This window comes from Pyrgilauda ruficollis, unplaced genomic scaffold (genome assembly GCF_017590135.1).
Source record: "Pyrgilauda ruficollis isolate IOZ18807 unplaced genomic scaffold, ASM1759013v1 scaffold9, whole genome shotgun sequence".
Classification (NCBI taxonomy): Eukaryota; Metazoa; Chordata; class Aves; order Passeriformes; family Passeridae; genus Pyrgilauda; species Pyrgilauda ruficollis.
The window spans coordinates 11,006,903-11,030,002 of record NW_024531043.1 but is presented as its reverse complement, the minus strand read 5'-3'; the positions used below and the strand labels follow the sequence as shown (position 1 = coordinate 11,030,002).

Sequence of the window (23,100 nt, the reverse complement as noted above, 5' to 3'; positions counted from 1 at the left end):
GTGTCCCACCAGTGCCACTCTCAGTGTCCCATCAGTGCCGCCCTCGTTGCCGCCCTCGGTGTCCCCGCGTGTCCCGGCCCCACTCGGGGCATTCCGCGCCCCCTCGGCCCCGCCGTGTCCTCTTCTCCCATTGGTCTCTTTCTCTCGCCGTCGGGGCGCAGCAGCCAATAGGCGTGCGGCGCGGCGGCGCGACAGCCAATGGCGTGCGGCGCGGCGGCAGGGCCCGCCCTCCGAGCGGCGGCCCGGCGGGGTCGCGCGGGGCGGGGGCGGCGCGGCGCTGGAGCGGCGGGAGCGGCCATGAAGGTGAGGGGGGGTCCGGGAAGCTGAGGGGTGCAGCCAGCCGGGGAAGCGCCTCTTCCTCTGCGAGCAAGGAAGGAAGGAAGGAAGGAAGGAGGAGGGGGCGAAGCGGGGAGGGTGACGGGGCCGGGAGCCCGGCGGGATGTCCGGGCCGGGCCGCCCCTCCCGGCTCGCCTCAGGCCGCGGCCGCCGTCCCGCCCCGCTGTGAGGGGAGCCCGGGCCGGCGGCGCCGAGCCGGGGGGCCCGCGCTGAGTCAGCCGGCGGGCAGGGCCCGGGCCGGGCCTGTGAGGGCACAGCGGCGGCTCCCGGAGCCCGGGCGCTCCCCTGAGGCTGTTGGGCCGTCCCGGAAAAGAAGTGCTTGGTCCAAAGGTGGGTGTAAAGAGGAAGTTTCAGTTAAAACGATTAAAAATAAATCCCTCCCGCCGCTCTCCTGTCGTTCTGCAGCTTGGGTAGCACAGGTGTGTCAGGAGCAGCAGGTGAAATCCTCGTCAGGTAACTAAACACCCTTAAAGCTAAAAACGGCAGCAGAGAAGTTGGAACGCAGGATTTTGCTCCTATGAGATGCACATAAGGTATGGAGAGGGACGATACCGATGGAAGTGGAGGCTGATGGTTTTGGTGCAGAAATTGGGAATGTTTTGATCAATTCTCAAGGGAGGGATTTTTGTCTTAGCGTGTTTAATTTGTGTGTTGTGTTGGTGCTTTTCAGCACGGTGCCATTTCTCTTACAGAGCAATATGGAGAGTCTAGACGCTGTAATTCAATTATCAGTTAATGACCTGAGGGCACAGAAGGAATCCACAGGTGACGTGGGCTAAGGAGAAAATTAATGCCCACGTAGCCCTGCCTTTCACCTTAAGTGAGTGGTTGGCAGCAAGATAAAGAGATTTTCTGTTTGATACCAGCAACTTCAGTGTGTCCAAAATGGGCAATGAAAAGTTCCTAAAAATACATATGTTTGGTGTTGACAGTGATGTCTGAACAGTTGTTACAGGCTCTGGAATAAAATAAGTCCAAGAAGCAGGTGTTAAACTCTCAGGCCAGGGTTGTGGTATCAAATGTCTCATGTCCTTGCAGTCATTGTGTGTCCTGCTGCTGCTGTGACCCCCCGAGCAGGCCATGGTTGTGTAAAATGCAAGTTGAATTTTGACAGATCCTTTTGGTCAATTATTTTATTCTGTTATTTATATGTGGCTGCTTTGAAATATTTTAGGTACATAATTAGCTCCTCAGTTTTGAAGAAGAGGTGATGAATGAGAGGAATGGTTGTGGTACAGCTTTCCCTTATGATGAGAGGAGATATTTTTCAGAAGTTCCAAGTTTTGAAACTCAGAGCTCTGCTGAGCTTCATTGGTTTTCAGGATGTATTTCTGGAAAGTTAATTCCTCTTGCCTAATAAACCAGGATAATTATGTTTTGTCCAGGGAAAATTAATATTAATGCATTTCCACAGTGCTTATAATGGAGAACTATAAACCAGGCTTTGGTTTGAGTCTGGGCTGGCAGCTCCAGGCTGGAGTGAGCTGTGGGAGCTCCCTGGAGGTCGGGAAGGGCTGCTGGAGCTCATCCCTGGAGGAAGCTGAGGAAGATCTCCTGGGTGCCCAGGGCACGGAGGGTTCTTGCTTCACCAGGATGAATTCTGCTGTTGAAATACCCATAATGATGAGTGGATTTAACAGATGAGAGGATTTAATTAGAATGTATATTTGATGTTGTAACTGAAGCTCCTCTTCTTACCTTTTGTGCTCTGTGGTTTGAAAGGAGACGTTCTGCCCGTCCCCAGTTATTCTGGCATTGAGTTCCCACAAATGTGAGAGGATTGTGTTCAGTTCAGGGCAGATGAGTGTAGTTACACCAGGAATTAAAGCACCACGTTACACAGCTGAACTGTGTGTTCTGGTGGCTTGGGGTTTTACGGCAAGATTTAAAAGTCTCAAAAGCAATTATTTGAAAAAGAGAACATCTATTAAAAAAAAAGTATGAAAAAGCAATTGTATGTAAAGGACGTTGTACCCCTCAGTTTCCTTTCAGGGAGAACCTGTTGTGGTTCTGTTTGCCCCTTGTTTTTTTTTCTAGCAGGTCTCAGGGAGCCACCTGACAGTGATTAAACTTGTGACCTGCCTAGCTTGGAGTCCAAATTCCACCTTTAAGTAGAATACGAGCTTTTGGTAGAGAATCAAGTGCCTAAGGCTTCCATGGATGAAAAGTAGCACTTTATGTGTTCAGAATTTCCACTGTTTTAAGATTATGTGACTTAAAACTGAAATACAATCAGTAGAAAATAAGTTTTAGATTTATTTTAACTTTTGTTAGACATTCTGTAAGGCAACAAAATGAGGTTCAGAGAGATCTTGAAAAATGTTTCCTCAGTGAAACCAGCCTGTAGTTATCTTCTACCGAAGGTTGGTTTTCAAGTTTGAAAGCCAGGAATGTTATTTTAGGGAGAGTTTTGCTGTGAGTCATGCAGAGCTGGGTGAGTTGTGGAGCAGATCCGGCAGGGACACTTGTGCATTAATCACAGCAGTTGCTGTTTCTGCCTGTCCCGTTGGGGGTTTGCCCCTCACCTGCAATGGGCTCTCAGCCGCTCCTTCCTTGCCCTGCTGTTGCATCACTCCCCAAGCTCCTCACTCTGTCTGGGGGAATTCTCCAGAAGAGGAGCTGTGAGTGCGAGCTGCCTGTGCCTGCCTTGGCCTCTCGAGGCAAATCTCTCCCACTGTGGGTTTCAGCTGGGAGCGGGGCTGCTCTGGCACCGCCTGCTGCTGGCATGGTGACACGTGGAGTGAAGCAGCTCCTCAGCAGCAGCTCCCATCTGATGGGGGCTTCCAGATCCTGATCTTCTGCCTTTGCTCTGTGATGTTTTCAGGCGGGAGCTACTTCCATGTGGGCTTCCTGCTGCGGGTTGCTGAATGAAGTCATGGGCACAGGAGCAGTGCGTGGCCAGCAGGCTGGCTTTGGGGGAGGTGCTGGCCCCTTCAGGTTTACACCAAGCACAGGCTTCTCAGCATATCCAGCTCCTGCTGCAGCCAGCACCAACATCGTCTGCAAAGCCTGTGGACTTTCCTTCTCAGTTTTCAGGAAAAAAGTGAGTATATTTCCTATTGCACTGGATTTTTACCCCTCTGAACTCATCTGTGGCGTACTGGGAGATAAGTGTTTTACTCAGAAACCTGAGGCAGATACAAGCCTCAGGGAAGGAGGAAGTGCCTTATTCTGAGGTCACAAGAAATTATTGTCAACCAGGATTAGAAGTTAGTAACTCTGGTGTTCATTAGTCAGTGGCACGTTGGATCTGGGCTGGCCTGGAAATTCATGGGCTCTGATTTGTAAGATACATGTGTTAGCTTCAGAATCTCAAACAGTAAAAGCAAATCTGGTTTTGAAGATGGCTCCAAACAGTGATTGAGTACTGGAGTGAACAAGCTGGGTGATGGAAAAGTTAAATCCTCACAATACAGTATTAGAGATTTTTTCTGGAAGTTCTCATGCAGTTCTGGTTGTTTCCTGACCAGCTTTAGTTCTGCTCAAGGCTGTTGTGCTCCAACAGCCTTTTCCTTCTTTAGGAGGCAGGTTGGTGGGTTAATGCAGATAAATAAAACTGAGATTATTAATATTTTATTATTTTTGTGTATCACAACTGTCCAGGATTGTTATTTTGCCCCTTCAGTGACCTAATCCTCTGCAGCTCCTTCAGATGAAGCCTCTTCCCTCCGTTTGTGTGTTGTTTTCCCCTTATGTGTCCTGTTCACATGGCAAGGCTTTGTTGAGTGAAGTGTTGTGTGGGGACATTTCTGAAGCCAATATTAATTTACTATAATCCTGAAAACCTTGAGGAGTTTGGGTTTGTTCACAGCAGCTGGAAGCTGGCAGTCTGGTCTGTCCCAGCTTTTGTGTATTGTGAGTCCTTTGAACAAAGCTCTCTTCAGAAGTGACATCTGGGCTTTTGGGAGTATTTCCCTCCCATGTGATTCATCACATGTGAAGCCTGCTTTGACTTCTTGCAATCAGTTGGGGAAGCAGTAGGTTCTCTAAATTTTGGGGTTTTACTGTTGTTTTACACACACGAAAGGAGCAGTGACAGTATATTCAGAAGTATTTTAAGAGACCATAAAATTGGTTTTAGTTTTGTTTGTTGTCTAAACTGCAACTTGAGTACTTTATTAGATTATTCATAATATTTTTTACTGAAACCTCAAATCAGCTTCAGTAGTGCCAAAAAGAGCAAGGGACTCCCTTGGAACACTTGCAAAACTGACAGGGCAGTTGTCTGTATCTAAATCTTAATAATTATGTCTGTCACAACTGACAGTGGAAGAGCTAATAGTAAATTCTGTAGCCTGGAGAAGCAGAGAGCAGGACCTGGATTTGTTTCCTGTGAGCCAGAGCTGAATGGTTCCCTCCTTTCCCCTCAGCACGTGTGTTGTGACTGCAAAAAGGATTTTTGCTCAGTTTGTTCAGTCCTACAAGAGAATCTCAGAAGATGTTCCACTTGCCACTTGCTGCAAGAAACGGCCTTCCAGCGCCCTCAGCTAATGAGACTGAAAGTGAAGGATCTGCGCCAGTACCTGATCCTCAGGAACATCCCCACGGACACCTGCAGGGAGAAGGAAGACCTGGTGGAGCTGGTGCTGTGCCACCATGGCTTGGGGACACAGGAGGACATGGACGCTGGCAGCTTGCGCTCGTCACGGTCACAGAGCTCGGGCTTTTTCACCCATCCCTTTTCCACCTCTGTGTCCATGTCAAACCCAGGAGAGCTTGCCAACAGAAGGGGAAGCACAGGAAGTGGAACACCTTCACGGGTACAGTGATTAACGTGATTTATGCAATAGCATTGCTTTATTTTATATATTTTTTGATAGTTATGTATCAATTTAAAATAAAACACCAATTGATACAGTTTGGAGGGGCAGGAAAAATGCCTTTTGTACCTTGCACCTGAAAGCTGGAGATAATTAGCAAAGATTCCTAGTTCATGTCAGAAGTGACTTAAACCTGGGATGATTAGTAGCAATTGGAACTTCAAAATGTCATTTCATTGTCACCTGAGATCACCTTGGAAGGAAGGAAAGTGTTTTATAAGGGAATAACTTGGGTTTTTTATCCTGATGAGTTTCATTTTGTACACAGGGACAAACTGAATCATCTGTAAATAATGAAGAAGAAGAAAGCGCAGAAGAGCAGGTGAGATATCCAAAGAACAGATTTTTGGCATGTGGACACCATAAAGTGTTTTATATCTCTGCCAACATTTGGCCTCATGCTCTGGTTCTTCCAGAATTTGCTGTCTAGCACTGAATGGCTGCACACGCTGGCTTCAAAAAGACTTAAACTTTAGCCAAGCTGCTGCAGCTTCACGTGCTCTGAAGTAAGCAGGGCCGCTAAAAGCACACAACTGATGTGTTTCAGACCCCGGGGCTGGCCAGGAAGAGAGCCAGGGCCTCCCTGTCCGACATCTCCAGCCTGGAAGACATCGAAGGGTTGAGTGTTCGGCAGCTGAAGGAAATCCTCGCCTGCAATTTTGTCAACTACTCAGGATGCTGTGAAAAATGGGAACTTGTGGAAAAAGTGAGCAGGCTGTACAGAGAGAGCGAGGAGAACCACAAGACACGTAGGTTTATTCTTTATTTCTGCTTTCTTAAGTCTACTGAGTTTCTGGTTTCCAGTTTCTGGTTTGGTTCTGCCAGTGGAAAAATTTGGTATCTGACCTCTGTCTGCTCTGCTGGAACACCTGGAAAATGTGTTTTAGCAATGCAGGGGTGCCCCTACAGTACCTGAACATGGCTGCAGTGATTAAACAAAGCTTTCCAGGATTGTGCCAGTTTTTTGAGACTTTATTCCAAAGCTTGGAGAGCTGAGCTTTCACAGTGAAGGTAAAATTGCACAACTGAGAACTGGTTCCTGAGAGAACTGGAACTTGGCACCTCCCTGTGCTTTGCTGGGTTTCACAGAGCATTAGCCAGAGCTGCTCTGTAGCTGTGCAGATCAGGGCACTTTAGGTCTGTTACTGCAGAGTTAAAATCTACAGTGACAAAAGTCCAAGTTCTTTGGTCTCAGTCCACATTTTCATGGGGTTGTTCTGTGGCTGCAGCTCAGTGGCTGCTGTTCTGCCCTCTGCTCCACGCAGCAGTTGGAGTCTTTCACTTGTGTAATTTGTCCTCAGACCAATTCTTGCTTACACAAAACTTGGGAAAAAACTGTAAACTTAAGGTTGATTTTTTTTTTTCCCCATGATCTGCTGGAATGTTCAGTTATTGATGGGGATGGTGACTGTATGCAATGAAACTTGACAGGTTTTGTTCACTTCTGCCACCTTTATGGCCTACTTAAGGCTTCTGTTTCTTAGGCTGCTGTATTATTATTGTGTTTAATCTTCTGAGGAAAGTGTTCTGCCAAACACTGAGCTCCGACATGGAAAACCAACATGCTCTGAATTTTAATCCAGCACGTTATTTCACAGTCATTACATTCTGAATTGAAAACAGCTTCTTGAGTTTAAAGAATGAAGCCAAATATTGGATGTTCACTTGAGGGGCTTTCTAGTTCTTATTTCTTTGCTTATTTTTGAAGGAATATAGATTAATTCAGAGCTGGGGCTTAAAAAAGTTCATGTGAGGGGATGAAGCATGGCTGGGCTGGAACTGCCCTGGCTCTGCAGGGCCCAGAGCCGTGACCTCCCTCTCTGTTGCTTTGCAGAGGGGGAGAGGATGCAGCTGAACGAGGACGACGACAGCCTGTGCCGGATCTGCATGGACGCCGTGATCGACTGCGTGCTGCTGGAGTGCGGCCACATGGTCACCTGCACCAAGTGCGGCAAGAGGATGAGCGAGTGCCCCATCTGCCGACAGTACGTGGTGCGGGCCGTGCACGTCTTCAAATCCTAACGCAGCCCTGCCCCCAGTGCCCCGGGCAGGATTCCTGTGGGCAGGAGTGCTGGGCCCTGGGGCACACGGCAGCGTTCTTGTTTTGGTTAAATTTGGCCTTTTTGACATCAGGATGTAGAAGCTGGTGAAAGGTTTTTCAAGCAGCTCCTGCAGCGCAGGGCTGGGCAGGCCCAGATGCTGCCCCACTGACCTTACAGCCCCACAGATTGTTGGAGTCAAACTGTTTACAGCAGTTCTTGCTCTCTTCTGAAGAATCTCACCTGTCCTTACGCATTCAGCACTCGGCAAGTGGTCAGCAAACACCTCTGCTTGAGCCTGTTAGCCTGTGGTGTTCTCTAGTGCATTAGAAGCAATGAATATATCAGTTGATTATTCAGCTTTTCCCTAATGCTAGAATGTATCTGTTCCGAGGCCCGGCTGCCGTGCTGGTGTCGGACACAGCTTAGGAAGCACTGCCATGAACTGTTCCCGCACAGAAGCCCTTAAGCAATCTTGCTTTATGCTGATTGCTCCCTCTGAATGTCTGTCATGACACGTGTGCTGTCTTGGCTGTTTGTCAGTGTACAAAACACTCCATCGCTCTGCAGGGCTCAGGGGCCGCACCGGGCTCTGCCTGGTGGGCTCCAAAAACCAGTTACTAAGTGGTTTTTAGTTTAGGAATAAACTATTTTTTTAAGAAGGGTTACATAGTAAACCATGTTAGCGTGGTCCTTAATCCGCTCATGCCTGTTGTAACTATTAATCTGTGATGATTGTACTCCATGTGCCGACAGCCTGATGTTACTGTGAATCCTGATCGGGGCACCAGCTCCTTGCTGCTAACGTGGAATGTACAGCGTTACTAACCTTAACTGGGGAGGGGGAGGCAGGAGCAGGGACAGTTTTTGTTAAAAATCTCCTGTTCACGGACTTTCACCCAAAGCCAAGTCACCCAGACCAGCTTCCAGGGGCTGCTGGGGGCCTGTATTGCTGCCAGCCCTGGGCCCAGGGTCAGGCTGAGCTTTGTGCCATGAGCTGGGGTCCAGCTCCTCTTGGAGTAGGAATTATGAGGGTCCCTGTAGGATGTCTGTGAGCAATGACCTGGGGAAGGGAGCAGCAAGAGGAGCTCGTGCAGGGTGAGAACAAGATGTCTGTGACCAAGCATGGCCGTGACTGGGATTGGTGAAGCTCACTGTAAAAAAGAGGTGAGGAAGGACCATGTGTGTTCAGTTATTCTTTAAGCAGTTGGTAAAAAAATTACAGTTTCTCCTTTGCGTTCCCATGTGGCAGCAAAGTTCCAGAGCCAAGGCTCTGCTTGGCTGGGGGTGCAGGACCTGAGAACTGGACCTGTGCTCTCATTTTTGTGAATACTTAAGCTGGCTTGGAAGAGAGAAAGCAGCTCCTCCTCACACAAAACACAGCTCCAAGCTCTCCTGGGTATTTTTCAGAAGGGAGCAAACCTCTCAATGGCTTTATTTTTTAGAAGTAACTTTTTAAAGGTACTTAATTCCTGGAGTCTGTCCAGAGGGGAGGCTAATGAAGACAGACGTGCCCTCGGTGTTATTTCCATGCTGCTCATTAGCCACTTGAACTCAATAAAGATGGGTGATGGGCTCTCTCAGCCTCTGTCTCTTTTCTTACCCAGCCCTGGCACTGCTGGGGGTTACTCGGCTCCAGTTTTAATGTTCTCAAGCTGTCAGTGATCCTGGAGCCTGACCTGGGCAGATCCCTGGATGTAACAATGCCCTGGAAAATGCTCAGAGCTCCCTGCAGCCGCCCCCCTGCCCCGACAAAAACGCGCAGAGCCAGCGCCTGTTTTTGTACAATTGTTTATACAAATTCAACAAAGGTAAAACTGCATCAGGAAGGTCTACGAAAACAACACCGTACAACAATGGCACTTATGAATGCAGAATTTTACAATCAGGAAATAACCATGTTATAAACCTTAAATGAGAACTCAACTCACACTTCAAAGAAAGAGAGACTACGTTTGACCATTTATTCTACTGCTGGACTCACTGTATAAATTAATTTTATATTGAGTACAAGAGCTCATGCTACAGAGTGAAACCCTCCTATGTGCAAAAGCTGAAATTGGAATTTTTTTAAAATTTTGAGAAAAAGGTGATTTCTATACAGATAAAAGTGTTTTACTTCAACTATAATTTACACCTTATTTCCACAACATGCTTATGTCACTTCTGAAGTATACAAAGCAGGATATAAACTTCCATTAAAACATGCTTTAAGTTGAAAGTATGAACCTACTTTTCCTGACCTGGGCACGTTTGTAGATAGATACTGCCTACGAAGTATAGGTTAAGTTCTCGCCTACCATAAGTAAAGATAAAAATTGGCAATCAAAACCGAAACACTGGTAATGCATTCAAACATTGCATAAATAATTTTTAAACAATTTTTGTACAAAAATAGTTCTGCATAATGTAAGATGTAACAAAACAAAACGTGTTAAGAAGGCAGAAATGCAGTGCGTGGTCCACTTAAATGACACCAACTTTTTTTTTTTTCTTGTTTTAAGAAATGAAAAGCAGAAATCAAATTTACACTACCAAGCACATGCTGTGGTACTTTAAATAACAGTATTTCTTGGAGCTCAGTCTTCTTCCAGGGTGTGAACAATTATCATCAGTAACAGTCGCCTTATGAATTTGCATAAGAGCCAGTGCAGGTCATCCCAGGTAGACTGAATTAGTGGCACAAGTTGAAATTCTTAACATGGGTAGTTTCACGTTGTTCTCTCCTCAACAAGAGTTGTAAAATCCAATCACGGCATTTTCTGATATTCCAAGTTCCCAATTGAAAATAAAATCCCTACGTGTTCTTAGTCCCTTCCCCCCCTCGCCCCAGTATTTACACGAGTCCTTTAACTAACTCAGTTTTTGCAGAAGTTTTTCTTCCACCTGCCCGAACTGGACGCTCACGGACATCTCTGCTATGAACTGCTCACAGCCCTCCTTCGTCACCTGCTTGCAGTACCTCAGGTCGATCTGGCAGATGTTCCCACAACGTTTGAAGTAAGACAGGCACTGGTCAGTGACCTTATTGCAGTCTGGGGAGAGCAGAGGGGAGGAATTCAGCACTGATTTTTTCCTCCAGCACGAGGAATCCCCACCAGCTCCATCCCCAGCAGAGGAATCCCTGCCAGCTCCACCGCCCATGCCCATCCCCCAGCTGTTGTGTAACCCACGGGCAGCCCAGATGTGCAGAAAATCCCCCGGGAGGATGAGCGTGGATACAGCAGCTCCTGGCAGCTGCGGGGCCATTTCCACCAGCGGCACATGGTGGCAGCAGCTGCTGCCAGGGAATTACAGCAGGAGCAGGGCAGGGCTGGGTCAAACCCCCCTCACAGCTGCCATGCCCTGGCCGTTCCCTCCCCCCCACCCCTTACCTGATAAATTAATTTCCGTTAACGAATCCCGCGTGGTGGTTCCGACGGCGGTCAGCAGGTTAATAGACTGATCTGTCACGTGGTTACAGTAACTGAGATTGAGTTTGGAGAGCAGGGGCATGTGCCTGATGATGAGCCGCAGCGAGGCGTCCGTGATGTCCAGCCCCGCCAGGCGCAGCTCCACGATGTTCCGTAGCTTGCTCCGGTTGTCGATCTGACCTGCGAAGCAGAGGCAGGAGGTCACTCCCACGAGCCCCGCCCCGTGCTGCCAACATCTGCAGGCCTCTACGAAATGCACCGTGAACACACAACACCGCTGCCCTGGGTCAACTTCAGACGCTTTTGCCTGTCTGGAGCTTTGGAGGGAACATCAGCAGGAACACTTGTCTATTTTTGGAACAGGCATGTGGACAAAGCCACCTCCTGATTTCAAAACAAAAGGGATGAAAGTAACTGCAGGGGCCCAGCGGAATTACAAGTCAGGAATAAGCAGTAGGCTGTGCCGTGCATGCCAGAAAGCAGATCTGATTTGCTCAAAATTTCACCTGAGCTGAAATCCGGGCGAATGTGGCATGACCCACAGAACTGCTCCTTCCCTGAACTGGAAGAAAGTGTTTCCATACTCTCTAAAGTACACCCGTTGCAGCCTGAAGAGAAGAAAGTCAGACAGAAAACCAGCACAGCGGCTCAGATGACGGTTCAGCAGCCACAGCACATCCCCGTCACCCCGGGGCTCCAGCCAGGAGTGCTGCAAGTCACTACCTCGAACTCCCCAGGGGCAGCACGGCCCCAGCCCCGCGGGGCTCGGCTGTGGGGGCTCCTGCCCGTTTGCTCCAAGGGGGACTAGCACAGAACAGCCCCGGGGGTGGGACGGGGCTCCCGGGCTCCTCCCGCCCTTACCTGGCCGGTTGTCCGTGGGCGGGGACAGGAGGTCTCTCATTTGTGCGTCTTTCAGTCCTTCTGCCCACTGCACGTCCAGAGTTCGCAGCAAGGGACAACTGGAGCTACAAAGTGCCGACACTGCTATCCAAGAGCACCCTGATAACAGCAGGTCCCGCAGACCTGCAGACACAGAACAGGTTGGAGCACTGGGACCTTCCCGGGCACATCCCAGTGACCCCCACGGTCCCCTCCTCCTGCCCAGCTCTTCATCTGTCCCACCACTTGGAACTTCACTCCTTCCCCCAGTCCCCTCAGCCCTTTCCACAGCAGCATTCGTTACCTGCTGGGCAAGACCTGCCTCAAACTATTTTAACTGAACATGTCAAATAGTCAGAAAATACTTTTGGTTCATTTTAACCCACTGGTGCTTCATTTTCACATGAAATGTGAAAGATACTTCATCTCCAGCCCTCCTAGCAGAGTGTACTCCTCCAGGCCACCCAGTCCCTGGACTCTTTCCCCAGAGGCTGCAGTTCAGATACAGACTGGTTTCCTATACAAACTGGTTTGTGATTTGCTGATGAAAACACATCACTTACCTGGCAGTCTGTTGATAAGCCAACTCAGCTGCTTTTTAGATATATTTGTCCAGCTAAGATCAAGGGTTACAGGCTGTCTCCTAATAATGCCACTAAGCATAAGTGGAGTGATGGATTTACAATGGTTTAAATCTATTTTGGTCCATAATCTTTTGTCACAGCACCTACCCAAAAAGAAAAAAAGCCAACAGCACTTAATTTGGCACCTGTTTGGATTTTGGTAAGGCTTTAAAAGGTGTCATTAAACAGTAGGAAAAACTACAGCACTTAACTGAAAATTGCAAAAATAAGGCCAAGTATTGCAAAGATAAACACAACCCCACACAATGTTACATAAGTTTCAAGTTTCTCTATCAAATATATCCTGCAATAAAGCATGGAATTACTTCCACAGAATTACAAGTGTCAACAACTTTGGATCCCATTTTAAGTCATCCCAGCACTTACTAAAATCCGTTTTATAGCCTGAAGACAAGTAAGCACTTTTTCCTTATGTTTTGACTATGAAGTCTGATTTAAATAGTATCCCCATTTACACTGTCTTTTCCTTACTTAAAACAAGTAGATTTGGGAAAACAGATCCTCCCTCTCCTGTTATGTGTTTGTGTTTTCCCTATCCATGTGGATTATGTGTCTTTTTGCTCTTTATGGGTCTCTAAGGGCAACAAAACCAAGTCTTGATGAGTGTGCAGGAGTCTGCATTTTTTAATTTTTTTTTTTTTATTAGCAAATACTGTATTTAAATAGAAAATGCACTTGGCAGGTTTCAGGGAGACCAAGCCCACGGAGAAGACACTCCACACACACCACCTCACACTGAATTATCAGCCTCTACTTTGTGTGTTCTGTTAGCAGGCTGTGCTGGAAAGGAGCCTGTTCCAGTCTGTCTGTCCATGTGCACAGCAGGAACCCAGGACAGGAGTCACCAGAGCCACAAGGCCTCCCTGAGGGTCACTTGAAACCTGTAAATCTGCACTAAAGCTTCTGCTGCTTCTGTGCAGGGCCACAGAACCTGAGCACAAGGGACAGCTGTGAGCAAACACCATCAACAAAGGATTCCTGCAGAACGTGCTCTGCTGGCACAGGGAACAGCCTGGCTCCCCACCCTCCACAGGGAGACAATCAGCACAGCCCTTGTGAGCAGCACACGGTGGGATCCTCACTATCTCAGTAGGTATTTAATAACTGAACTGCACAAATGCTGGCAGTCAGGAAGTCCTGGGGCAGAATGACACCAAGGCTGAGGCAGCCTGGCTGTTCCAGCAGCAGGAACACTGCGGTGTCTGACTCCAGCACAGGCTGCTCCGGAGCCTGGCAGGCTGACGCCGAGTCTGACACACACAGCTCCACCAGAAATGCTGGGAACTGCTGTTTCTGAGAACACAACATGAGATCTGCCACTTCTGCTGGTCACCCCTTCTGCCTGGGCTCACCAGAGCTCCAGGGACAGCCCACAGCCCTCCCCAGGAGACACCGGTGCCATCGCCCGCTGTCCTTCCGTGCCCGTCCCACCTCGGGTCCCGCCCTCCTTACCATCTGTTCCAGGTCTTGCAAACTCTCATACAGATGCACAAGTCTCTATGACTGAGGTAGCTAAAGACAGCCATCCAGACTTCCCTCTGCATCACGTGGGCTGCCCCGTCATCCAGGGGGAGCGAGTCCGGAGGGGGGCTGATGGGAGGTGGCCGGATGACGTGCCGCTCCATCTGGATGCACTTGGGGGGCGACAGCGAGGGCGGGGGCCGGGCTATGCCCCGGGGGGTGCTGCGCAGGCTGGGCATGAGCTGGTGGTGCCTCAGCTCCCGGGGAGTCCCGTTCAACCCTTTGCTGAACCTATGGAGTCTCTCGCTGTTGTTCAACGCACGCTTGGGTTCCTCGTTCTCGCTCTCCGGTTCAGATTTGATGGGTTGGTGGTTCTCATTGGCAAGGCTGTTCTCGGTTTTTTGGATCTCCTGGTTAAGCTCTTTGCTGAGCTCCTTGCTCAGTTCCTTATTGGGAAGCCGCCTTTTCCTCCTCATCTTGAACTTCTTCTTGTCCCTGGGCTCGGCGCCCTCCGTGCTGGGCCCTGCCGTGGGCGAGCTGGACCGAGACTGGTCGCTGTCCTTGGACCTGGGGGGTGCTTCTGGCAGCTCGTCCTCGGGCTCCTGCTTGAGGCGCCGCAGGGGTTTGATCATGGCAGTTCGGTCATCCGGGGCCTTCCACGATCGCCGCTGGAGGGAGAGACAGGGGCTGAGACAGGGGCTGAGTGTGGGAGCTCAGCAGAGCTTCCAGCAGCGCTTCCATGCGGATGCTCCACACAGGAGCCCTGCCCGGGGCCAGCCCCATCCCAGCCCAGGGCCCCACCCATCCCAGCCCCATCCCAGCCCCGGGCCCCACCCCAGCCCCGGGGAGCAGCCACAGGCCAAAGGTATCGAGTTCAAGAGGCAGCAGGGATGGGGAGTCCAGCTGTTGGCCCGCTGGACTCCAGGAGTGACAAATGCACTGATTCTCTGTGCAGATTCCTGCACACTCCAGGGCCTTGCCCATCTCCGAGTGGATCATTTACACACAGAACATCAGCAGCACACCATGGACAGTTTTGTCCCCAGCAGGCCACAAGAACCCAGGCTTGGGCCACATCCACTGGGCACCCACATCAAACACTGCCCAAGTGCCCTCACATCATGGCCAGAAGGGCCATTCCCAAAACCTCTGGGATCACAGTTGCCATTCTGGCTTGCTGGACACTCACAGCCTCCTTTAGACACTTTAGATGCTCCTTTACACCCAACCAAACCCTGGCCATCCCCTCCAATCCCTGCAGAACAGGGAATGTGACAGGACCTTCCTCCTGCCCCAGTTCCTGCTCCCAACAAACTGCTCTGCACTCTTCCCCCCTCATCCACCCCCTCCAATTCACCAGGCTGTGTGAGAGACAAACTCTCTTTTCCTGACAGGCCCAGGAAAACTTCAAGCCTAATCTGATCACCACAAGCAAGAAAGAAGTCAGCAGCTGTTAAAATGAAATAGCTCTAATAAGGAGATCTGCACTGGCAAGGAGAGGGAAGTGCTGTGAGCACACTTGTGTCAGAGGGCCGTGCTTTTCTTTCCCAATAAACTCATTGGGTCAAGGCAGTGGCTGTGTTCCCAAGTTTCAGCCCGCAGTGCATGGTGGAGAAAGCTGATCACCCTGCCTTTAAATAAACATATTATAAAGGGAAAAGTCCCAGTAAGTTAATGACAGGATAGAATAAAACATTACTACAGCAGGCCAGGGCAGCTCCCAGCACCCCTCACACAGGGCACTGATGGGTGCACTGCTTACAGGCACTGAATTCTGTGATTGTGCCAGGCTGTGAGGGCAGCAGTGTGCCAGGACAGCCCTGGGGGCAGCAGGGACTCCAGGATGTGCTGAGGGGCTGTGTGACTGGGGCAATGTTCAACCACACAGGGAGGGCCAAACATCGGTACACGATCAGATTTTTATTCCTTGGGTCATCAAAACACAATTGGCTGCTGTATTTTAATACAGGACACCAGAAGAGAAAATATAAACCCAGACAGTGCAGCTGAACTGTCCTGGAGTTAAAGGTTTCCATAAGAGAGAGAGATTCTGTAATTTCAAGATGTAAGTGGGATAAAGTTTTCTTCTCCAAGTTTTGGTTGTTGGAAGAAAGTAAAAAGCCCAAACACATTTGTTGTGCTGTGTGGTAATGTGGTGACCCACAGTGCCTTCCTCACTGGGGGCAGTCCACAGGGATGGGAAAAGGAAAGCATGGCCAGCAAGCAGCTGTGCATGAACTGCTGCTGTGAATTTAGCTCTCTCAAATCCCTACATTTGCCATCCTGCAGCATCCCCACTGTGCAGCCTTGCAGGACTGACTGACTCCCAGCCCTGGGAGCTCCACAGGCAACACTAGTCCAGTCACTGATTCTGATTTTACAGCCATCAGCCACTTTAGTCATGAGACACAGTAAATTGGAGCCCTCACTTCTGCCTCTGCAAACCAGCATTTCTGCAGGTCCCAAGTACCACATTTTGGAATCTACATGAAAATTCAGTGTCCCTGCCTGGCCTGAGAGTCCTGACTGCCATGTTCAGGGCCAAGTTGTCTACACAACTGCTGGGAGCAGCTCCTGCTCTCTGCAGGCACCCCAAGGTGTCCTTTCCAGAGGCTTCCCAGGGTGGCACAGCCCCAAACCAGCCCCGAAACAGCTGCCAGGCGCCACCACGTGGAGAGACCTGGAAAGGCTTCCATGAAAAATTGATTTTCACCTTGTTCTTACTCTTGAGCACCTTGTAAAGACTTTTCAGTCAAAGTGGGTTTTTCAGTATCTTGAATAAAACAAGAGCCATAGCCCAGTGTTTTCAGCCTCTGAACATCAACCTGAGTGTCCCTGTCCCAGCCACTGTCCTGTCAGAGCAGCAGCTTTTACCAGCACGGTAAAAAATCCCAGTTCCTCTGGGAACAGCCTGGGATCTGGGGCTGAGTTCAAAGCCAGGAGAGCAGAGAGAGCAGCCCCAGGCAGCCCAGGCCCGTGCAGAGCCATCAGCAGGGGCTGGGCCTTACCCGCTTTCTCATGGTGGGTTCCTGGGACTTCTCGAATTTCCGCTTCCTCCACAGATGCACCTCGTCAGACTTTCTCCTCAGGATGGAGTCGACCGGAGCCTTTTTGGAATGTTCCTCTGATTTCCGCCTGGGAGTCTCCTCGCAGTCCCCTTTCCGTTTGGCAGCATCTGGAACTTCCTTGTTGTCTCTGTTAATCTTCTGCTCCTTCAGCAACGAGCCCGGGAGATTTGACGCGTATTTAAATCCTGGTCCGCGCTTTTGCTTGTACGCCAGAGACACAAAACACAAACCAACTTTATACCTTATGCATCTCCCAGCCCTTCCTTCACCTTGCCACCAGCACCCCAACGCTGCTGGGTTGGTCGCTTTTTAACTCACAAAATTATTAGTAAGGAGTCAGAAGTTTTAATTTTCCTGAGGTTATTTTTCTAACTACACACTTGCAAGTGTCTGTCTCGCTCTGCAAAGAAATAGTGTTTCACTAATTCCAACAGACACTCCAGGTTTTGCATAATTGCTTGTGAATTTTTAATTTCAGGACTTTTCATTGTCAAAATTAACATGCAGCAGTGCACAGAACTAACCTAAATATTCCTCAGGTGCTGGGTGAAGTGTTGGTACAAGTATACAAAAATTACTGAAGAACAGAAAGCTGTGAGCTTGTCTCCAACTCACAGAATCATCATGGAATGAACCACATAACCCTGGAATGGCTTGGGTTGGTAGGGGCCCCAAAGATCACCTCATTCCAAACCCCCACCATGGGTAATTACGAACAAAACCAGAATTAAGCACAAAACCAGAAGCTGGTACTGGGCTAAAGTCTATCTATAAGCCAGAGGGAATGCTTAAGATTTTGTATCTCATTCCAGCACCACTTATTCCCATTAAACTCACTTTTCCAGTTTTCCCTGCGTGGTTGCACTTTGGACACTCCCAGCAGTTCGGCAGCTCATCGTTAACCACACCATCCGATTCCTTCACCTGTGGGAGACACAACCGCTCACAAGCCTGCAGGAAGGTGATGCTCATTCCAAGGCACACTGTACAGATCCTTGTTTTCTGGGAGGGACTGCAGCCCTCCCAGGGAGCAGAGGCACCGTGCTGAGCAAGCCCTGGGTGCTGCACGGCCACCCCTCGCCGATGTGGGAGGAAGGGACCCAGGCCAAACACATCTGACAAAGGGCTCGGCTCTGGGCTTCCCATAAGGGCAGTGACCATCCCAATTCACACACTGCTCTTGGAACAACAACAGAGAACTCACCACGAGCCCAAGCAACCCCCAAAGCCAGGGCTGCACCATCCCCAAACGCCCTGCCACCCCTCGGGTTTGCAAAGCCCAGCCCTGTGTCCCCCCAGAGAGGCACAGCCTGATCCCTCCACAGGCAGGGCTCTCCCATCCATGTTCTCCCACCCATTAATCCCATGGGCATTTTTAGCAGCACAGCACCCTGCACTGTAATCAAGTGTTCCTTAAAATACTTCTCTTTCAGGATCAGAACTAGCAGTCCCAGGCTGCAGCCCTCCAGCCCAGTGCCAGGGGGGATGGTGGCTGCCAAGGCAGCTCGGAACAGGCACGTTCATCAGACTGGACACACGGAGCATTTCCAGGCCCTCACACCCCCAGGTCCTCGGCCAGGGTAAGGGAGAGAGAGGCTGACAACTTCACTACCTCCAGCACTGACATTTTGCTGTCTGAAAGAAACTTATGCTTCATGTTGCTACACTCCAGCAAAAGCACAGTCCTGCCCTACACAGCTGGAATGCTCCTCATGTCTGGATTTTCACACAGGAGCCTGGAATGCTTTCCAAACAGGGAGCAGGCATTTCAGAAAAGACATTTCTGTGAATGAAAAGCAGAGCTAAGATACACCCTGCACACACACACACACTCACTGATGGCACATTCCCACTTAAGGGTTTCATTACGTACTCGGAAATAAATAACTTGGAAAAAAAAGAAAAATATTGATTTATTACTACTGTAGACACAAAAGCATGCTGCTGTCCAGACTAACAGCTGGGCACTGGCAGCAACAGTGTGGCTGCAGCAGACAGGAACAAGCACAGGCAGGGACCTGCAGATATTTTTAATGTTTCTGAAACCTCTCTTCCTCTCCTCCCAGTGCAGGGAAAAGGAACTGGCTGTGCAGGAGCAAGCCCTTGGATTTAGGAACTGCTTCCTCCAGTCCCTGAGCCAGACAGCAGCCATTCTAGTTTCACCATCCAGTGAGAGTGATGACATGTCAGTCTCTCAGCAAGACTCCTGGAGTTAATAAATAAGTAAATGAAGTGGGCAGAATTTAAATACTGGTTTTATCACAACTGTGTGCCTTTGAACCTTCTTTCCCATGGTAGGTGTAAGATACTCCAGGAGTTGTTGTATACATCTCTGCCTCAGGGGAACAATTCCTGGCCCAAGCCCAAGTTGGGAACAAGTTATTTCCCGCACTGAATATAGAACAAGTGCTGCTGAAGGGAAAGCATTACAGCTCTGTCCCTTCTGTGAAGTTTAAGGAACTGAACAGATGTGAGGAACTGTAAGCAAACTAATTAGACACACACAAACCTGCCACTGAATGTGTCCCAAGCCTTTCAGGCTGGGTGGGAGCCAGTTGTGAGTGTTTGCTGCAAACAGCAGGTGGGTGTCTGAGGCACAGCGTGAGGCGTCACAGAAACCTACCTGCAGCACCAGGCCAGCAACTCGGATCTGAGCACCAGCCCTCGGGCTGGGGATGCACTTGGTAGGGATATGGAGACCCCAGGAAGCTGATGTGGCATCCCTGAGGGAGAGCCATGAATTCTGGCAGTGCCCAGACTGAAACAGGCAGTGAGACACACCTGGGCTGAAGGTGTGCTGGAAAAGGCCTTTGTATCCTGCTGCTCACACAAGGCACCTAAATATTCACTTCCATCGTTATCAGCACATTCAGCTGAGATGGAAAAGAACAAACTCCTAGTGCAGATAGGAGCCAGTTCTCCCTAAGGAAACGGCATCAGATGCTGCAGACATGCTAGCCAGCAATGCCAGCAATTTGAGATGAAGCAAGAAAAATTCACTGCTCTTGGTTCAACTCAAACACTGTGGAACAATGAAAGGCAGTGTTCATCCCAAAATCTCATGAGCTCCCTCTGGAAGCAGCGCTGTGCTTGCGAAACTCTCACCAAGATCATTTTCATAAGAAACCCGTTCAGCAAAACAAGCATTTGTGTTGGTGTGGTATTTTCAAGGAAACAAGGGTGTCAGGAAGCTCCTGTGACACTTCTGAGGATATGGAACATCCTGCTGTCCCCAGCACAGCTCCAGCACCCACTGCAGGTGCTCTGGTACCCAGGGCCCCCACAGAAGCCCCTCAAGGCTCAGTGTGCCAGGGCACAGGTACACCTGAGCCACCCTTAATTTAACTCCTCAGACAGGTCCTCTGGCACGGCTGTTTCATGGAGAAAAACCCCCAGAACATGAACAGCCTAATCAGGGAGCTGGAAGAGGATGGACTTCAAACCACAACCAACGTGCCCTGGAGAATAAATCACCTCCTGCATGCACTGAAATATTCCACAAGCTCTGGGAGATGCATCTTGGGAGGGAATTCACTCCACATGGGAATAAGCCAGGAAAGGACATCTGCACTGATTCAGTTTATTCCAGTCTCCCCCAGTAGTACATTTGCCAGACATTTAGCTGGAGATGACCAGCAGTTCACATGGTGCTATTTCTCAAGTGGGACAGGAAGGCAGCTGCCCTGGGGCTGCATCAAAGGCTATTTATGGGCTCCATCCTCAGGGCTCAAGGGCTCCAGCAACATGTAAACATGGCTAGAGATTTCTGTCTTGCAGGAAATCATGGAATCTGGGAATAAATAGCAAGGAAGGATCCAAGGAAGAGGTTCCATTTTCCTTTTGCTGTTCTCCTGAGCAGTCTCATCTCACCTTCCAAGATGATTCTGAAATTCTACCAGTGCTCTTTTGCCTCAGGAAATAAACAGCACCAGCTACCCACCATTTCAGCTCAGCAGAAGCACTGAGAAATCAAAATAAAAGGCACACAAAGCACACAGTGAATCTCCCAGTGCTTAATTGTCAGGAACACCCAAAGCAATGCTGTTCCTAGTCACCAAAAGAACACTCAGAACACCACACGTGTAAGACAACAAACAGCACTTGCCTGACTTCACAGATCTGACCCACATCCTGTGCTAGTCCCAAATGCAGTATGGGGAGAGGAAGTCATACCTGAGCTGCCCCTAGACAATAACTGTCCTCTGAACTCAGCCCTGAGGTGCCACTGACACTGCAAAGGCAGAGATGGGGGTGCTCAGGGCACTTCCAGCAAGGGCTGGAACAGCAAAGCAGCCAAAATTAACGTACCTCTGAAAATGAGCAGCTCCTTCCTCTGCTTCATCAGCCCCCAAAGTTTGTTTTAAGCAGAGCCAAACAAGCAAAGCTCCTTTTCAAAGCCCATCTGTGGCAGGAACTGAGCACCAGCTCCATGAATCAGGGGGAAGGCTCAGCTCTGGTTTGCCAGCTCCCCACATTCTGCTCTAATAAATGACAGCACAGAGCTCGGAGCAGCACCACGTACAGCTCAGGAGAAATGAAAGGCCAGCAGAGCTTCACCCCAGGCCTGCACAGGACACACACACCTCTCCTCCCAGACATCCCAGCAGGGCCCAAACGGGGCACGGTGTGTCAGAACACATTTGCTTTGGCAAATCACTTTAACCATAAACAAATCAGCAACAGGAAATGGCTGATCAGCTGAAAGAAACCAGCTCTGGAGAAAGGCAGCTTCTAAATGCTAATGCAGGAAGATATGCCCAAAATGACACTTTTGTTACCAGCAAAGAATACAGCTGCTCACAGGACTCAAGTCAGCCAAGGGTGAGCACTCCTGCAGCCTGACACTCGCTCAGGCTGCTCTCCAGAGCTGCACTCCTGCTCCAACAGTTGCTCCTAACATCTTCAGAGCCAGCTGCCACCCTAAGGCACATCTGTGCCTGGACCTACATGAGCAGCCAATTGTTCATCTGTACTTTGTGGGACTCAGGAAGAAGCTACTGACATGGATTTGGGAATATCTCACCCTGAAGTACAGGCAGATTGCTCTGCCTTCCCCATCCCAACTGAAACACCTCACTTCCTTAAACAAGGGGCAGAAAGAAAGAAATCAGCAGGATCTTCACACACTCAGGGCATGTCCCAAGCCAGGGTCCCTGCTCCCAGTCCCATCCCAACTGAAACACTTCACTTCCTTAAACAAGGGGCAAAAAGAAAGAAACAAATCAGCAAGATCTTCACACACTCAGGGCATGTCCCAAGCCAGGGTCCCTGCTCCCAGGGAATGCTATTACATCAAGGACTCTGCCTGCTGGTCAGGGCTGTGCGTGCCACAGATCTCACCCTGCTCCTCACACCAGCTCTCTGCTCACTTACTCATCTGTCCAAAGATGAAAACCTAAAAGCTTCCCAATTTCTGTGCACCACTTTTACATTAAGCTGATAACTAATTCAGCTTTTGTTTCCAACATGTATCACATCCTTGTACTCACCTTAAGGCATCCTGGGTGTATGATTTCATTACAAATGGAGCATTCCATTAGCATGAGATTAAACTTGCTCTCCTCCTCTTCCACAGTGTCCTCTTTCCCAGCTTCTCCACACACCAGACACACAGCAGTATGAGGCAGCACCGGCTGTTCACGTATCAGAAAGAACTGATCAAGATATGGCAGACATGGAAACACAAGAGCTCAATGTGCATTTACAGTATCCTCATTTCAAAGAGGAGATAAATTACTGTGCAAACTGACATGAAGGCAAAAAAAAAATTGTAACAAATTAGGGCTGGGTACCCTGGATCAAGCTCCACAGGACACATTTCACCAAAGTGCCCTCCCTGTAGCAATACAGGCTCAGGGAGCATTGCTGGGATGGATGAAAATGCATTTTTGGTGGGTTCCTTCAATCTGTGAGCTGACACAGACATTGGCATGCAAGTCACTTCACCAGTGTACAATGGGAGGGGAGAGAATCACCCTAGAACATCACTATTCACATCCATTAGGTTTCACAATCCGAGTAGCAATTTGGCAGCTCCCGTATTTTACAGGCAGGGCAGACAGATGTTATGGGACCTGATCCAGGTCTCACAGCAAGCCCACAACAGAACCAAGAACAGCCCTTTTCCTGACTGGCAGTCCATTATCCAGGGCCCTGCTCCCAACCTGAGCACTGCAAAAAGCTCTGCTCACTTAGAAAGAGGATTCTCTCCTGCAAGTGTCACAAGTGAGATCACACAGATTTTTTTTCTTTCTTTGAGGCAGAAAGGGAACTGCAGCATCTCACATGTCAAAGTACTGAATGCCACTCTAATTAAAAAGACACCTTTTTGCTAATGATTAACAAAATTCTGGTCTGCAGAAATAAGGTATAACCCTCATTACAAAAAAGAAAAGGAAGACCTAAGCTGCCCACAAAGGGAAGTGCAATCGATCAGGCTG

The 23,100-nt window shown here is 49.3% G+C and overlaps 2 protein-coding genes across 9 annotated transcripts in view; one reads left to right on the top strand and one right to left on the bottom strand.

Annotated features, from left to right (window-relative positions):
• The first annotated feature begins 220 nt into the window (after positions 1-220).
• On the top strand, positions 221-8,771 carry RNF34 (ring finger protein 34). 3 transcript variants are annotated; one of them, XM_041488447.1, is made up of 6 exons: positions 221-303; positions 3,161-3,379; positions 4,707-5,096; positions 5,425-5,478; positions 5,704-5,905; positions 6,991-8,771. In XM_041488447.1, exons 1-6 carry the CDS (start codon positions 298-300, stop codon positions 7,176-7,178), a joined length of 1,059 nt encoding a protein of 352 aa, XP_041344381.1. In that variant the 5' UTR covers positions 221-297; the 3' UTR covers positions 7,179-8,771. The 3 variants fall into 3 exon arrangements, with proteins under 3 accessions (XP_041344381.1, XP_041344383.1, XP_041344382.1); XM_041488449.1 differs by lacking the exon at positions 221-303 and adding an exon at positions 352-666; XM_041488448.1 differs by lacking the exon at positions 221-303 and adding an exon at positions 724-869.
• A 199-nt stretch (positions 8,772-8,970) lies between these two features.
• The window catches only part of KDM2B (lysine demethylase 2B), a 106,499-nt gene continuing 92,369 nt past the window's right edge, over positions 8,971-23,100 (bottom strand). For 3 of the 6 annotated variants that reach the window (XM_041488440.1, XM_041488442.1, XM_041488444.1), the window contains 9 exons: positions 22,150-22,293; positions 17,498-17,584; positions 16,601-16,870; positions 13,584-14,260; positions 12,051-12,214; positions 11,470-11,631; positions 11,115-11,216; positions 10,570-10,788; positions 8,971-10,230 (listed from right to left, as the gene is read on the bottom strand). In XM_041488440.1, the coding sequence (XP_041344374.1) occupies positions 10,049-10,230; positions 10,570-10,788; positions 11,115-11,216; positions 11,470-11,631; positions 12,051-12,214; positions 13,584-14,260; positions 16,601-16,870; positions 17,498-17,584; positions 22,150-22,293 (2,007 nt within the window). In that variant the 3' untranslated portion in view covers positions 8,971-10,048. The remainder of the gene's footprint in view (positions 10,231-10,569; positions 10,789-11,114; positions 11,217-11,469; positions 11,632-12,050; positions 12,215-13,583; positions 14,261-16,600; positions 16,871-17,497; positions 17,585-22,149; positions 22,294-23,100) is intronic. The other 3 variants (XM_041488441.1, XM_041488443.1, XM_041488446.1) reach the window with 3 other exon arrangements.